The sequence below is a fragment of the Carassius carassius genome, chromosome 21 (assembly GCF_963082965.1).
Source record: "Carassius carassius chromosome 21, fCarCar2.1, whole genome shotgun sequence".
Lineage (NCBI taxonomy): Eukaryota > Metazoa > Chordata > Actinopteri > Cypriniformes > Cyprinidae > Carassius > Carassius carassius.
Window position 1 is genome coordinate 26,283,150 of NC_081775.1, and position 15,834 is coordinate 26,298,983.

Consider the following 15,834-nt stretch of genomic DNA (forward strand, 5'->3'; position numbering starts at 1 on the left):
AAATTTGCATTACAAGCCTCCATCCACGACTTATAAACCATTTTTAAGGTTTTTTTTTTTTTTTTTTTTTAAACCTTTTTAAATCTTTTTCAACACTTTCAAATAAGCACTTATAAAAGCATGTTTTCCTTGACAAACTTGGCCTTTCTAATAAATAAAAAAAAGACAGTTAAATGATTCTCAGTTGATTTTAATTTTACTTGCTTTTCAAATTGGAAATCATCTTGATCTTGTTTATTACCTCAACTCAAATTCAATTCAAATTCAGGAATTAAAACAGAATATAAAAGGCTTTTCGATGCAGTTTTGAACACTTCACAATGGACACCCCTGAATGAAACTGTGGATTAGATGGGGAGGAGCTTAAGCTTCTTTTTTTTATTATTATTATTAAAAGGTCCATACTTCAAATTACATGAACACGTTTCAATGAGATGCTTAATTGTGCTGCTGACTAACGCAGACCTGCACCAAAAGGTGAGAATGACAGGTCTATTCAGTTTCGCTCTAGCTGAGAGCTGATTCATGACCTAAGAGAGGCCCGATGGCACAATTCAAAAGTGCGTCAACGCTTTCCAGAACATAGCAGCATTTATCAGTGGGCATTTACAAAAAGCCCCAGCGATGAGCTATTTCAGGCATATCTGGCCTCCAGGTAGAAGAGTGACCTCCAAACCTCTGAGTTGTTGGAGTTATCTTTCCACCCACTGTATGCACACCACCTCCTCATCGGCCATCGAAGAGCATGGAGAGCCCAGAACAAACCCAGCAAATAAGCCCTACACAACACCCACACAAGATCTCACCACACATTCAGCTCAGTACTGAACTACTAACAGAATGTTCAAGTCCAAGAAAAAACACATTGGAAAGGAAGATGCAGCATATACATATACGTATTTCAGCTGTCATATCAAAAAGCACTAGTATCTTAAAATACCTTCAGCATGCATCAATCAGCAGGGTAAGATAGCTCACACCTAACTCTCCACGGGAGGAGGCTGGAGGATCGAAAGTAGAATGGTTTCGTTTAAAAGTTTATGCTTCCATCAGTCCCAGCTTTCATTCCTCTGCTCTTTACAGTGACGCAGGAGGCAGGGGTCAAACAGACATGCCTGCTCTTTACTTGCCATGTCATCACAGTATAGCCATCAGATTGGCATGAAAATTTTGAGGGTCTCAAAGTTATTGGATCAAACTAAAAAAATGACTAGTGGTCGAACGATATATTGAAAAGGCCGATATATCGGCCGAGCTATAAGTTTTTCTGTTTGGCCGAAGTGTTCGAGGCGGGGCTTTTATTTATTTATATTTTGACATCACTGAGAATAGCAGCTCCTGAACACACAGTGTTCACATTCTCCCCTCTTCATTGTTTGTTGTCACAGTTGAAGAGTTCTTTCTAACAGGGACAGAAACTGGTTTAATAATCAGATTGAATGTTTAACAAAGTATTACAAAGGTATACAAAAAAGTATTAAAATGATTGCTTTAATAGTAATATTAATAGTTATAGAAAGGCAAATAATATTTCTCGTTTACTATCAGCATTCAGCAAATACACATTTATATAATTCAAACAGATCTTTGAAGGCCTAATTAACATTTCATTTCATAAACCTTGCAGCCTTATATAGTGTGTATTTGTATCCTGCATGATCATGTGTTCTCTGTGTGATGGTCGGTCCATGCAAATTGAATGCTGACAGGAGGAGATTTCAGCTTCACTGGAGATGCACGATCGACAAACTTTAAACTCATGATTTCAAACTATGCTGTGCTTTATCCATTTGCCTACCATCATGTTCATGTCATTTTCACTGTGTGCTGTATGTAAAATGTATGCATGTAAAAAAAAGTATTCCCAATGCACACAAACTTCCCAGATTACAGAGAGCCCTATTGGCTACAGTGTTTATTCATTTTTTATTTCTATATTTTTTATTATTTTTTTTTTTTTTGGGAAAAGTATTGCAATAGGATTATTTCTCATTTATTAAATATGAATTAGAACAAATAAAAATTATATATTCTTATTATATATATAATATGTTTTTTTTAATCTTTCTGTCCCTTTTGAAACTTTTTCTCTGCCAAAATTATGTATATTTTGTAGAATTATTTTATAGCCATTGCCAATTTAATTACAGCTTTTGAGAATGCGAGAATGTCAGCATCACTTGATTCACCATTCCATTTCTGAAGAACATTTAATATATATAATCCATCCATCCATCAATATATATAATATTTAGTAATATTTGTTCAGATGTTATGGACTCAGTTGCTCCATTGATATCTAACTCCACAAAATCAAACCCTCATCCATGGATTAATAATAGCAACATTCAAGCTCTTCATCAGAACTGTAGGAGGGCAGAAAGAAAATAGAAAAAGGACGAGCTTTAGATCTCTTACAAGCTCTCAAACTATCAGAAAACTGTAAGAGTAGCTAGGCATAAATATTTTTCTAATGTCGCTGCATAAACGTGCTGTTGTTTTTTCTACTATCAACCCTTCAAATCAAATCTCTACAGAGATATCCTGACCTATGTGAAAAATTCCTGGGTAATTTTGTTACAAAAATAGCAGACTTATCAAAGACATTTCACCTCCGGCTTACACTTTTATTAAACCACATGTTTGTTGAACTACCCGGAGTGAGTTTGAGCTATTGCCCTTGTTTCACTCAACAAAATTATAGATCAAGTCAAATCATCTTTATTTATACAGCCCTTTTAACAATACAGATTGTGTCAAAGCACTTTACAGTATTAAATAGGAAAATATTGTATTAATAATGCAAAATGACAATAGTAAACACTAAATTTTCAGTTAAAGGCAGTTCCTCATTGAATTAAGTGATGTCATCATCCAGCTCACTTCAGTTTGAATAGTATCTGTGCTATATATCTGTCAATGATATCACTGGATATTAAGTGTCCCCTAAGCAAGCCAGAAGCAACTGTTGCAAAGAACTGAAACTCAATCGGTGACAGAATGGAGAAAAAACCTTGGGAGAAACCAGGCTCAGATGGGGGGCCGGTTCTCCTCTGGCCAGACGAAACCAGCAGTTCAATTCCAGGCTGCAGCAAAGACATATTGTGCAGAGGGCTCATCTGTTTCCTGTGGTCTTGTCCCGGTGGCCGTCAAGGAGACAAGGTCTTCACTGGGTATCTGTCTCTGGAGCTCATCTAGGTGTCCTGGTCTTCGCTGACATTCAGGGCTGTAGAGGTCCTTTCTAGGTGCTGATCCACCATCTGGGCTGGATACGTACTGGATCTGGATGACTGCAGTGAACATCACTAAAAGTCTTTCGCTTCCCCGCATGACACAATCCCTCACATCCTCTTTTTTTAAACAGATTTTAAACATGCTGGGACCTAGTTTGCGGTCTCTTATAAATAAATGTCTCGGCACTGGAACTGTACCAGATCAGTTAAAACATGCAATAGTCAGACCTCAACTGAAAAAAAGTGAATCTAGATCCATCTATATTGTCTAACTTTAGACCCACATCAAATCTGACTTTCATTACAATTGTTTTTTTTAAGTGGTTGCTATACAATTACCATATTTTTTGTACTATAAGTCGCACTTTTTTTTCATAGTTTGTCTGGTCCTGCAACTTATAGTCAGGTGCGACTTATTTATCAAAATTAATTTGACATGAACCAAGAGAAATGAACTAAGACAAACATTAAAACATTACCGTCTACTGTGGTACTGTGCTCCTGTAGCCTACCACTGAGCAGCATAGAGCGCCCACTCGCGGCTGTAGACGGTAATGTTTTCTCTTGGTTCTTGGTTCGAAATAAATGCGACATAGTCCAGTGCGACTTATATATGTTTTTTCCTCATCATGACGTATTTTTGGACTGATGCGGCTTATACTCAGGTGCGACTTATAGTCCGAAAAATACGGTACATGATTTTCTGAGTATGAACTTTAAAGCCTTACTGAAATGTAATGAGAAAGTCCAGCACAGTACCGAAACAGTTCTTCTTAAAGTACTAAATGACATTATCTTTTCCATGGCTCTAGTACTTCTTGATTTAACAGAAGTGTTTTATATTATTAATCACACTATTCTTATTTCCTGCTTGGAACATTTCGGTCTGCAGGGAAATGTTCTAAAATGGTTTATATATTATTTGACTAACCAATCTTTCTCCATTAATATTGCTAATTTAATTTCTTCTACAGTGCACCTCGCTTGTGGAGTTTCGCAGGGATCCATTTAAGCTCCAATCTTATACTCTTTATAAATGCTCCCATTATGAGTTATCCTTGAGAAACATGGTATATCCTTCTATTGCTATGCAGACATCACGCAAATGCACATGGTGATCAAAAAAGGAAATGCAAAGGTTCTAGAAACCTTGACATCCTGTCTTCAAGATCTTATGAAGTGGATGTCCGTAAACTTACTACTTCTTAATGAACCCAAGAATAGGAGATTGTGTGTCAAAAATTTGGGCATCCGAATTGACAATGAGCTTAAAATGGATAAACAAATTAATTCTGTGGTTTGGTCTTGCTTCTTTCGTCAACGTCAAATCACCAGTTAAGCAGTTTTTACATTTTTCAGATACTCAGAAAACACTCATATGTTGATATTTTCCTGCCTAGACTAAAGCTACTCGCTCAACTACGGTATTAATAAGTCAACTCAGGATCAGCTGTAACTAGTCCAGAATGCTGCTGCTAGACTCTTGACCGGAACAAAAATATGAACATATTATTCCTATTCTTGTTTTGTTGAACTGGCTACTTATAAAATACAAAATTTAGTTCAAAATCCTGGTCATGGTTTTCAAGTCCATCCATAACCTTGCTCCATCAGATCTTGCAGACCTCATCGAAAATGTTCCCCTCCAGATCAGACTCTTAGATGCGTTTGCGGTGGTCAGTCCAAATCTGTGGAATAAGTTGCCACTAGTCATTAGAACGGCACCAACTAGAAGGTCTATTTTTAAATCGAAGTTAAACATTTATTCTCGATTGCATTTTAAAAATGGTTGATGGTTTAGGACTGTCTTAGTTTTAAAAACCCAGTATTCGTGTATCCTTGCTGACAGGTTAGGGGCATCAAACACCTTCCAGGGCCCTGCCACTTGCTGAAAGGCTCCTCGGTGATGGTTACCAGGTCCAGCAGAATGTTTCGTGCCACCCTGGGTACTTGAATTCCCAAAGCATGCATTGTGCTGATGGGTAAGGCCAATGTGAAAGTGGCTGCATGAGGAGGAAGAGGGGTGGGACACCATGGGCACTTCCCTATAAGGTCATCTCTGAGTGAACAAAAGGAACAGCTGTTAGAGCTGGACCCCTTCCACTTGACAATACGGCTGCACCATCCACACTTAAAACTAATTGCACTGGTTTCCTCAGACAATCAGCAATACATAAAAATGACTGATTTTTGATGAGTGGAACAATGTTTAAAAAAAACATCTGTTTGATGTTGTTAAAGACAACATAATCAAGTGGCTTGATGGGTGATTGGGGAGGATAAAATAAATCAATAAAACCTCCAAAAAATAGGGATGTAACGATTAACTGCAAGCCAGTTGAAAATCGATTCAAATGTGACGATTCAAATCAGTTGAGATGCTTAAATAGCGATTCATTTAGGGGTAGGAGTTTATATGAATCCATGTCTGAGGGGAACTTACTGTCTTTAGAAAAGTTTAGATGGTATTTTTTCTTTTCATCTTGCCTCTGTATAATGCATATTAAAGTTCATAAGCGTAGCTCTGCTTCATTTACAGCGGAAACCAAGGAAACGCTTTACACGCCACTTGCTGGCAGAGAGTTAATCTGCGTCTCATAGCTCATCCACTGTTTCATGCAGATATTTTTATGTATAGTTTCACAAAACTGAAGTCAAAACATTGTATAATTTCGAAATTTGAAGCAAAAACAATATAATTTAGATTAAAATCTTCTCGTGTTGCATGTATGCCTCATCTTTGTTTGGATAATGATTAAAATGCAGTGGTTGCCTCTAATTTTAAATGGCCAGAGCACAGACAAAACCTTTTGTTTATATGAAGATATTTATTTGATTTGTGTTATTTATTTGAGGCTTGTTTTAAACTTTTAATTTAGTTTTGCAATTTAAAAAAAAAAATAACGTAAATTTAAAAAGCAAATCAAAATCAAAAAAGTGCTATATTAGTATATTATTATAGTGTTATATTTCAATTTCGCAAAGAAATGTGCAGCATTTTGTCCAAGCAATTAAAAGGACACATTTAATTTATAATTAGTCTTCAATCTAATTTTGTAAAAAATAAATTAAAAATAAATTGTGAATCGAATCAAATCGTGAGTTGAGGGAATCGTTACATCCCTAATAAAAAATATTATATAAATTTTTATGTATCTATTATCTCAAGAACAAAAATCCAACTTTAGAAGTACACAATAGCATGTGAATGGCCTTAGAGCTATAAAGACATGGTTTAATTAAAAACTCTAAGGCCCGGTTTCACAAACAGGGCTTAGACTAAGCCAGGATTAAGCCATATTTCAATAAGGACATTAAAGTAATTTTCATTAATATGCCTTAGAAAAAAAACAGTACTTGTGTGCATCTTAAGACAAAACAAAGGCACTGATATATTTCAAGATCAGTCAGTGCAGGATTCTTTCAGTAAAACAGCTCAGATTTACACTTTAGTCTGGGACTAGGCTTAAGCCTCGTCTGTGAAACTGGGGGCAAGATTTCTTAGAGTCTTACAGGAGATTCTTGCAAGGCTGATGAAATTGATGCATTTATCATTGAAAAACCATTGCATTTCAAATGCCAGAATACCACATCCTTAAAACAGGCATTCCTCAAAGATTACACCTGAGGTTGTCTTATACACCAAAGCACCTTGGTTTGGAAGATCAAAGATCATTGTAAATAAATGCTAATTAAAGCATCAGATGTGCACAGAGGACTGTGAGGTGGCCCACATGCTGAGCTCGGCCCTGCACAGAACTGATAGGCTGTCAGGGTGCCGCTAGCAGCATTTGTAATTCTGTTCTTGACTAAACCGTTTACAGTCCCAGAGTCCACTGCAGCGAGTGTGCTGAGCCGAGGCTCGGACTGCGTCATGCTCACAACCCACAGCAGGAGCAGAGACAGAGATTCAGAGACAGAGAGAGAAAGACCACAGGAAAGCACTTTAAACGATCGGCGCAGATGTCACACAATGAAATGCTTTCCAGATTCAGCCAAAAAGCTCCAAGTGACCCGCTCTTCCTAAATTTATTGCATACAGTGTCGGTCGGGCAAATGTTATCACATCCCTATGTGCAAGAATGCACTGAGAAATTGTGCAAAATGACAGGACTACAAAACAAATGCATTAATGGACAATTTACCCACGTTCAGTCCCAAGCACCAACCCCAAAACAGCACTATTCCACAAATGAACTCGTCAAGGTGACATTGCAGTCTGTCTGGATCATATCTGACGTCACAGGCTGCAATTCTGTGGGTCGCTGCAGAAGGGGTGGGCGGTGGGCCTGGTGTCGACACCTGTCATCTGCACCATTGTAAATGTGAGCTATAATTAAACCATTCCATAATTTCAACAGCCTTTCAGTGCTAAATAACATCTACCACTGTGCACAAAACATACAGCAGTGGTTCTACTGCAAAGAGTTAAAGGTTAAAACATTCTGTCAGTTCTTTCATGCATCAAATGACCACATCCATCCCAAAAAGATGATCCCATGGAGAAGCTTTCACGCTTTATCACAGGCTCAGTCTTCAAAAACACTTATTAATACTAGAAACCAGGGGCCTCATCTATAAAACAAGCATATGATTAGATTTGATCCTAAATCTGAGCGTAAACATTTTTTGTCAAAGGCAGGACTGCATGACTTTTTTTTTTTACAAAACTAAAAGTGCAATATGACTTTGTGCTATGATAAATCGTGAAGGCTGTATTTTCATTAAATAAAAAAAGATGTGCACAGATAAATCATTTACAATAAACATTGCAATATCCCATAAAAACAAGAATTGTCAATTGTCTGATTTCATTGTGACGTAAAGCTTGATGGTTCAGTGTTCAGAAATTAAGACCGCCATATTCATCAGTACTGTCATTTTACAGTACTGTTAAATTGATTCGCTTTCTTAAATGCTCCTTTTTATTTTACAGTGAAACATTATTATAGTAATATTTCTTATGTTTAATTTTTTTTTCACCACCACAACTACTACCACTAGTAATATTATTATTATTAATATTGTTGCTGTTGTTATTATTTTATAGTTATATATTTATATGTAATTACAACATTTATATTGTGATATATTATCACAAATTATGCAGCCCTTACAAGCACAATGAACCTGCAGGGTTTTTATTTTTATTTTTTATTTTTACATGCAAGTAAAAAATTATTCTGATTATTTTGTAATATGTCACACTTTTGGATCAAGGAGGAATAAGAACTTTGATCGGATAATGTGAATTTAAACATAAGCAAAGGAATCTTTAATTAAATCATGATTTGAAAATAATTTGAGAACCATAAAATGAGATGATTTTCGGTATTTGCATTGTCTGTAGGACCATTTGGGAAATTATCATTTTGCAAGATCACATTTAACATCACATTTATTCACGTTCTCTACAAGTCTTTATTAATGAAGTTCTAGGCATTTAAAAAAAATAATAAAACTGCAATTCTTCACATACCACATTAATTAATTGCAAGAGCTCAGAGAAATTTGAAAGCCATCTCCAAATGAATATAAAGCAAAACTATGAGAAACAAACCAAAAGAGCCAACAATGGATATAGCTATGCTTCTAGGTAGAGCATGAGAACTGACCAATGTGATAAGAACTGACACACACAGTCCTTTGAGAATCAACAGGTGCAACCAAAAATACCTACGCTCCTATAGCAGAGCTGTACGGGGTCCATACAGGGACTGGAGAGATCAGAGGCTGTAATTACCTCATAACAACCTATAAGTACAGTGACCACACCACACTAATAACTGCATTCAGAGGAAAAAAAAAAGTGAGTGACGTTGTGATCTCATAGTCCTAAATTATATAAAGGCAGCACTTACCAGCGACCTCCACAATGTCTCCAGGCACAATGTCTTTGGCTTTGATCCTCTGTACGGACTTCCTGTCCTGACGGTACACCTTGCCCATCTCTGGCTCGTACTCCTTAAGGGCTTCAATGGCATTTTCTGCATTACGTTCCTGAGATGGAAAGAATCAAATGTGAAAAAAGTAGATTGTATTCACTTGGAAATTCAGCATTTGAGATTGGGAAGGGACTTTCTGTTAGACAGATGTGAGAAACCTGTTTGATAACAGTCATCATTTTCTCAAATTGTGCAGAAATTACACACTTCCCCTGTAATTATTCAAAATTTATAACTCTTAATGCTCTACTGACCTGCCAAACACCTACGATGGCGTTAGCTATAAGAATCAGTAAGATTACAAAAGGCTCCACGAAGGCAGTGATTGTTTCTTCTCCCTCCTCAAACCATGCTAATACCTGCAATAAAAAAAAACAATAAAAAACAAGTCAAGTCACGACACATCCCATAAGATCTAATCAAGCATTTCACATTCAAAACACCCTGTGGATATTTCAAGACCAGTAGATCAAGATTCTAGATTAGACACGCCAGTGACATTTGTATTCTCATAACGGATTCAACACAGCCTGTTTATAAATGAGATTCTGTTATGATTGCATAATCTGCGTGATTTTAAACTAAAAAAAGTTTAAACACAGGAAAAAAACATGAACAAGCTGCATGACAAAAGCCAAACGCAGCAGTACGTTTTAATGACAGGAAATAAAACTCCTACAGCTCACTGCAGCCGCAGCACGACATCTGTTATTTCCCTCATTTAGATGCATTATTACATATGAACTCCTCCTATTATAAGCACCAGCAACATTATTTACTTTCCATCACATCACCAAGCATACATTTTCTTATCAACTTAGTGAAAAGTTTTGCTTTGCACCTTTAAAAATTGAGTTGCATGATCATTCTCAGACACAAAGTCCTTAGATGCACTGCTTGAAGGTCAAATGGAGAGACTGTCACTGAAGCCCTCCAATCAACATCTTGGTGGAGTTCTCATGAGACAGTGGAGTTACTGGTCTGTCTGTGGTAATGAGAAGCCTGCAAATGAAGGTCAGAGGCCCAATTTGGCCTGCAGAGATGCTCTCGAACACCGCCAACTACTAGACAGCTGTCAAACCACAGACTCCAACACCTCAGTATCACTCCGCTGGGCAATGCTGGCATGCCTCTCTCCTTCCACCCGACCCCCCAGTTCAATCTCATCAGACATGTAGATGTATTGTAACTAATGATTTTGGACAGCCAAAGCATAAAGATCCTTACTTTAAAAAAAAAAAAAATCTAAATCATGAAAAAATTGTATTTCATTTAAATATGTTAGACAAATTAATGTTAATTTAATTATATAATAAATTAATACAGAATTGAATCAATATTTAATATCTATCTTTCATATAGGATATTAATTACTATACAGTATATTTCATAAATTAACCCATGTGCCATCTGTACCAACAACATGTACTTGCTAAGCTAAACCACCACTATAATAAGCACTGATCCTATACATAAATGTGATTGACAGCCTAACTACACAACCCTTACAAGTCTCCAAGCACACAGTCATGTGTCTTTTTATTCAGTGATAAAAAAATAGGCTAATTAAATAAGAGGTCCTTAAACCACAGCTGTAAAACAGCAGTGCACTACTAAGACATCTTGTTTGGCAGCTAGTGACAGACACTCAATCTCACTCAATGCTGTTGTCACCATTCCTAAAGAGTCACGCTTCCTCAGCTGTTTAGCCCTTCTGATCCACGAGTAACCCAAGATGAAGCATGCAAGACTAGGCGCTAACAAGACATCTTCACTTTCACAGCCCTTCCAGATAGCAGTCAGTGTTTATTTCAGTGCATATATCGCGATGATTTGTTTCTAGCGTAAAGCAATTAACACCTGACATAAATCTGTGCTGAATCATGTCTAGGCACTCAAGGAATAATTGCACAATAACAATAAAAGTATAAACCTGCTAGAACATGTTACCAAAATGTACTTACAAAAGATATACAAGCTGCCAGAAGAAGAATTCGCACAAGTAAATCTTCAAACTGCTCGAAGACAAGTTCCCATATAGATTTTCCTGTCAATCATCAAAATGTAATTATCAGAATCACACGAGTACAATGATAACATCATGTTATAGTTTAAAATGTTATATTACCTTCCTCCGCAGGCAGCTCTGTGTGGTTTATTGAAGTATATGAAAAAGACAAAGTATAAAGTTATAAAAATACATTGTGAATACATTCCCAAGCAGAAATGCATTTGATAAATTGACATTGACTAAAACACAATCCATAACATTAAGACCTGTGACTTCGTAAGAAACACAAAGACTACATTAGTCTTAAAAAAAAAAAAATAATGCATAATGTTACTCTTCAGATGCCATATAACATTTCAGCAGAGATTTTAAACAGAAACTATTTTCATGTCCAAGCACCACCCACTGAGCGGAAAACTAAAAATGTGAATGAATATTTGGTTTTAATTCAAATTACTGAATATTTGGCCCCTGCTTTGAGTACACGCTGTGAAACATTTACAAGCTGTTTCTGAGCCAAGTGCTGACAGGAATGTTTTCCTCTTGTCTTCATGAAAACATGATTCTGGATAGCTGAAGAAAGAGGAAAACTGGAGACAACACTTAGCTATGCTCGCTTTGATTCTCCAACAACATAATAAAGCGGAAGGTATGGAAGCATCCCTTTCAGCTTATTTCTGGCCTGTGTGTGCCTGTCTTCCACCTTGTCAAAGTCTTATGAAAATGAGTATGGCAAGCCGTTTTAACATTTTTAGCTTAAAACTAAGCATCCATTTTTATGGTTTTGGAACTTACTACTCCATCTGTGAGTAGCATCATAGGCGGAGCATGTGTAAATCTTGTGAAGGCTTAGCCTCCCCCTGGCCATGGGGACTTGGAGAAAAAAGGCCACTAAATTGAACAAAAATGCCCTTGCAAAAATAAAATAGATTATGTTGTTTGCTAACAAAATATAAATGAATGGAAAGTGTCAATTGCGACATTAAATTAAGATCTGCTTCTGTTGCACCATTTTTTTAAGTGTTTTTACAGTGTTGCACATTGTAAGCAGTCACACACAATTCTGTTGAGCTAAGGAATTCAATGACCAATCAGAGGGGCTCAGATTGAGTCATCGCTGAAACTCAGTTTTATTAAAAAATAATTTGTTCTACATGACATCCACTTCAGGATCTTGCATAAAAAATTGGTTTTATGATGTTCGTAGTTAATAATAGATTAGGCTGCTTTAAGCCTTACACTGGAGATGGTTCACCCTCTGCCTATGACAAGCATTTTTCAGTTTCACTAGAAACTAATTCATTAGAGTGGTTACTAGTGAAATAGTCACTTATCTGTATTCAGTTAGTCACTCAAGCACCACGATTCAGCACGCATGTGATCCGCAGATTAATTGCAAAATTGAATCATAATAGAGTAAAGTTTATCATTTGTTTGCATTTACACAAGCAAGCAAATCTTAAACAATTCCAGAGAGAAAAGGTGTAAGGGAACTCAATTCGTTACTCATGCGCTGTTCTCCAAGCACACAGCCACACACACATGAAGCGCGCAAACAATGAACTAAATTCTTTTCTGAATCCTCTGAACAGACACATACACATAAAATAATAACAAAATACCCATCTTGACAATCATTCAGGTAAACGCAGTCAGTTATATCTCAAGTGAATGAAAACAGCTGAGAAAGAAATCTGATGTGAATGTGATGAGTATTATTATATGGGATCCGTGCATCTTGTCTTAAGGCTGATTTATACTTCTGCGTCGGACCTACACTGTAGCCTTTATGCTATAAGCTATGCGTCAGTTTCCATTTATATTTCTGCATCGTTGTCCACATCGACGTGGAGAACACAAACCGCTAGTCTGCAGTGTCCATGGGCATGTTGCTTGTGAAACACACAGTACCACAGCAAAAGCCGAAGAAGAAGCGGCTCGTCGGAGAAGCATTATAGCCATGACAGTGGCAAATAAATATCAAATCAATAAATCATTATTTAAAACTACAAAAGATGAAAACAACAGAACAGGAGAAGATGGCATCCCTTCAATCTCCACAAGGACTTGTACCACGGCAAATCAACATAGTTTGTCGCAGACAAGTACTAATGTATAATGCAATGTAGTATAACAAATGATAAAACACTTTTTCTTTGCTTTGTTTTGTTTTATATAAGGTGTAACGTTAAAATATATTAAAATACTGTTGGTTGAGGAGAGACCCCCTCACATGACTGTGAAGCGCTATATAAATGCATCATTCATTCATTCATAAAGTGCACATAAAAACTCAAGTACACACGGAGGAAGGGGTTCTAGCAGACCAATCACATCGCTTGCAGTCCGCGTAGAATTGACGCGATTTAGATTTTTGGAGAGGTGCACTTCAGCCTATGGCGTAAGGGAGTACGTCTATGCGTGTAGGTCTGACGCAGAAGTATAAATCAACCTTTAAAGGGACAGCGGCCAATAAATACTGTTGCTGTCATTAATGATCATCAAACAACAACAAAAAAACAGCTGGGATAAAAATCTATATTTAAATTATACAGCGAACATATAGCAGTGTTATTTTCCCTAATTATTACATTTCTGTTTTTGAATACTACCAACCTTATTTTATTTGTAACATAACCTGTTCTCTTGTCTCTTTAATCATGTTTAAACTTTCTTATTTAATCTAGTAGTATTTGCTGTGGTATCAAAGAAGTACTTCTTTTTAAGTAATAAATGGAAAGCAAGTTAAATTGAAATATTTCTCTTTTCTTGCTGATCCAAAAAATTGTCGGATTTGTGATCCATTGAACCACTACTATTCTATTAGGTAGTACTAATACTTTTTTCTATCCCAGTAGTTGCTTCTAGGCATATTCAAGATTTTACTAGTACATATTTATTAGATTGTAATATATAATAAATCCCAGTTGTCACTGGCATCATTTCTATAGTTTATCTCACAAACTGCAATTGCTACTTGTCAATGACTAGTCAGAATGACAACTATTAACTATCTTTACCAATACACTTACAAACACTGAAAGTAACTGCTAGAATTCATAACTAGTGTCTATTAATTTAGGAAAACTGAAAGCAAAATAGTCAAAGTAACCAAAAATAAGTACTAGTACCTGTACAGAAGTGAAAAAATATACTAGTCACTAACGGGTTGTTTACAAGTTATTTAAATAAATACTAGTAGCGTAAAACCGACACTAGTTTGATTTACAAAAATGAATGTTACAGCGGCTTGCCATAAAAACATGTTTGATGACGTCATCTGTTTCGAACGTTCCAGCCGGCTGACTGCAACAAATGTAACAATTTCATATCAACTTCAAAGCGTCTGTCGCGCGTCGCTGGCCGTGAAGAACACAAAGTATCAGACGTACCGTTGAGACCCCATTTCTCTCTCTGCCGTTTCACCTGGTCTAAAGTCAGTCCCGTTCTCTCGTTGACGCTCAAATAACTATAAACTTCTTCCACACTCTTGGTGTGAGCGTTCTCCATGGTTAGATGGGAAAAGAATCCCGCTCAAGAAATCTGCCTTGGTCAAAAAAAAAAAAAATAGATACGAATATGCCTATGAGTGACACATGCATTGACATCCAATTAGGAACATAAGTAGAAAGTTGAAACGGACAGATGCACCTTCCAGGAGTCTAATCCAAACAGAAGTTATTGTATCTTCTTCTTGTTCCCCAAAGAACTGGGAGTCAGTGGAAGCCAAAATAAAAGATCCTTGCTTAGTACATCACATTCACCCCCCGTCCAAGCCTCTGCCTGCCTGGAAATGTGACGGTCGACCCTTTTCGCCGTCCTTCTCTCCCGTTTAATGGTGATGGAAGCGGCGTTTACTCCCGTTTTATCGCTGGAGACTCACTACTGCCACTCTGCCTCATGTGGATGACGCTGATTGGGCAGAGCGTGTCCAGGGAGGACATCGACATCCAATCAATCGTCTTGGCCTCGAATAGCGCTGACGAAGATTGAGAAGCGGTTTGCTAATTGGTATAATACACTGTCACTCAATGCAGCTGCTATAACTTTTGCCCCGCCTCTTCAATCCTCAACGCAGGTAGAAGCTTGAACCCACAGGTAAACGGTGTCCTTGGTAAGCACGTGTATTTAAGAGAAATGACTGTACATATACATATATATATACGTTTTAGGATAAGTTTAAGATTAAAATATATTCCCTTAGTCTTTCAGCACTGTCATTAAAAATATCAAATATTTTTTAATGCATCATTCAGAAATATAAATGTATTTTTGCATTTAAATATCAATACATTTTTATAAACCTTGAAAATAATGATTAATGTTCACTCACGTATTCAACTAAAGCATTTTAGTACTTTTTAATCATAAGTACTTTAATAAAATTACTATAGCCCTGTTGATTCACTCTGCCAGTGCATTGATGAAATTAACAGGATGTGTCTAAACTTTCTTCAGTTAAACAAGGAAAAACACAATCACAGGATTCTGACTAGAACCAGAAAATTTGAACATATCACACCAGTCCTCAGGTCATTACACTGGCTTCCAAGTACATTTAGGATTGATTTTAAAGCACTATTACGTTTATATATCATTTAATGTCTAAAATCATTGCAGATACTGTATGTTCACTGAATATAAA

The 15,834-nt window shown here is 36.6% G+C and overlaps 1 protein-coding gene across 3 annotated transcripts in view; it reads right to left on the minus strand.

The window, feature by feature from the left end:
* Nucleotides 1-15,089, minus strand: part of LOC132098012 (sarcoplasmic/endoplasmic reticulum calcium ATPase 2-like) — a 31,273-nt gene extending 16,184 nt beyond the window's left edge. Inside the window, exons 1-5 of one of the 3 annotated variants that reach the window (XM_059504088.1) lie at nt 14,841-15,089; nt 14,564-14,732; nt 11,143-11,225; nt 9,433-9,537; nt 9,095-9,233 (exon numbers count right to left, since the gene is read on the minus strand). In XM_059504088.1, the coding sequence (XP_059360071.1) occupies nt 9,095-9,182 (88 nt within the window). In that variant the 5' untranslated portion in view covers nt 9,183-9,233; nt 9,433-9,537; nt 11,143-11,225; nt 14,564-14,732; nt 14,841-15,089. Of the gene's footprint in view, nt 1-9,094; nt 9,234-9,432; nt 9,538-11,142; nt 11,226-14,563; nt 14,737-14,840 lie in introns of all 3 variants that reach the window. The other 2 variants (XM_059504089.1, XM_059504090.1) reach the window with 2 other exon arrangements.
* Between the last annotated feature and the right edge of the window lie 745 nt (nt 15,090-15,834).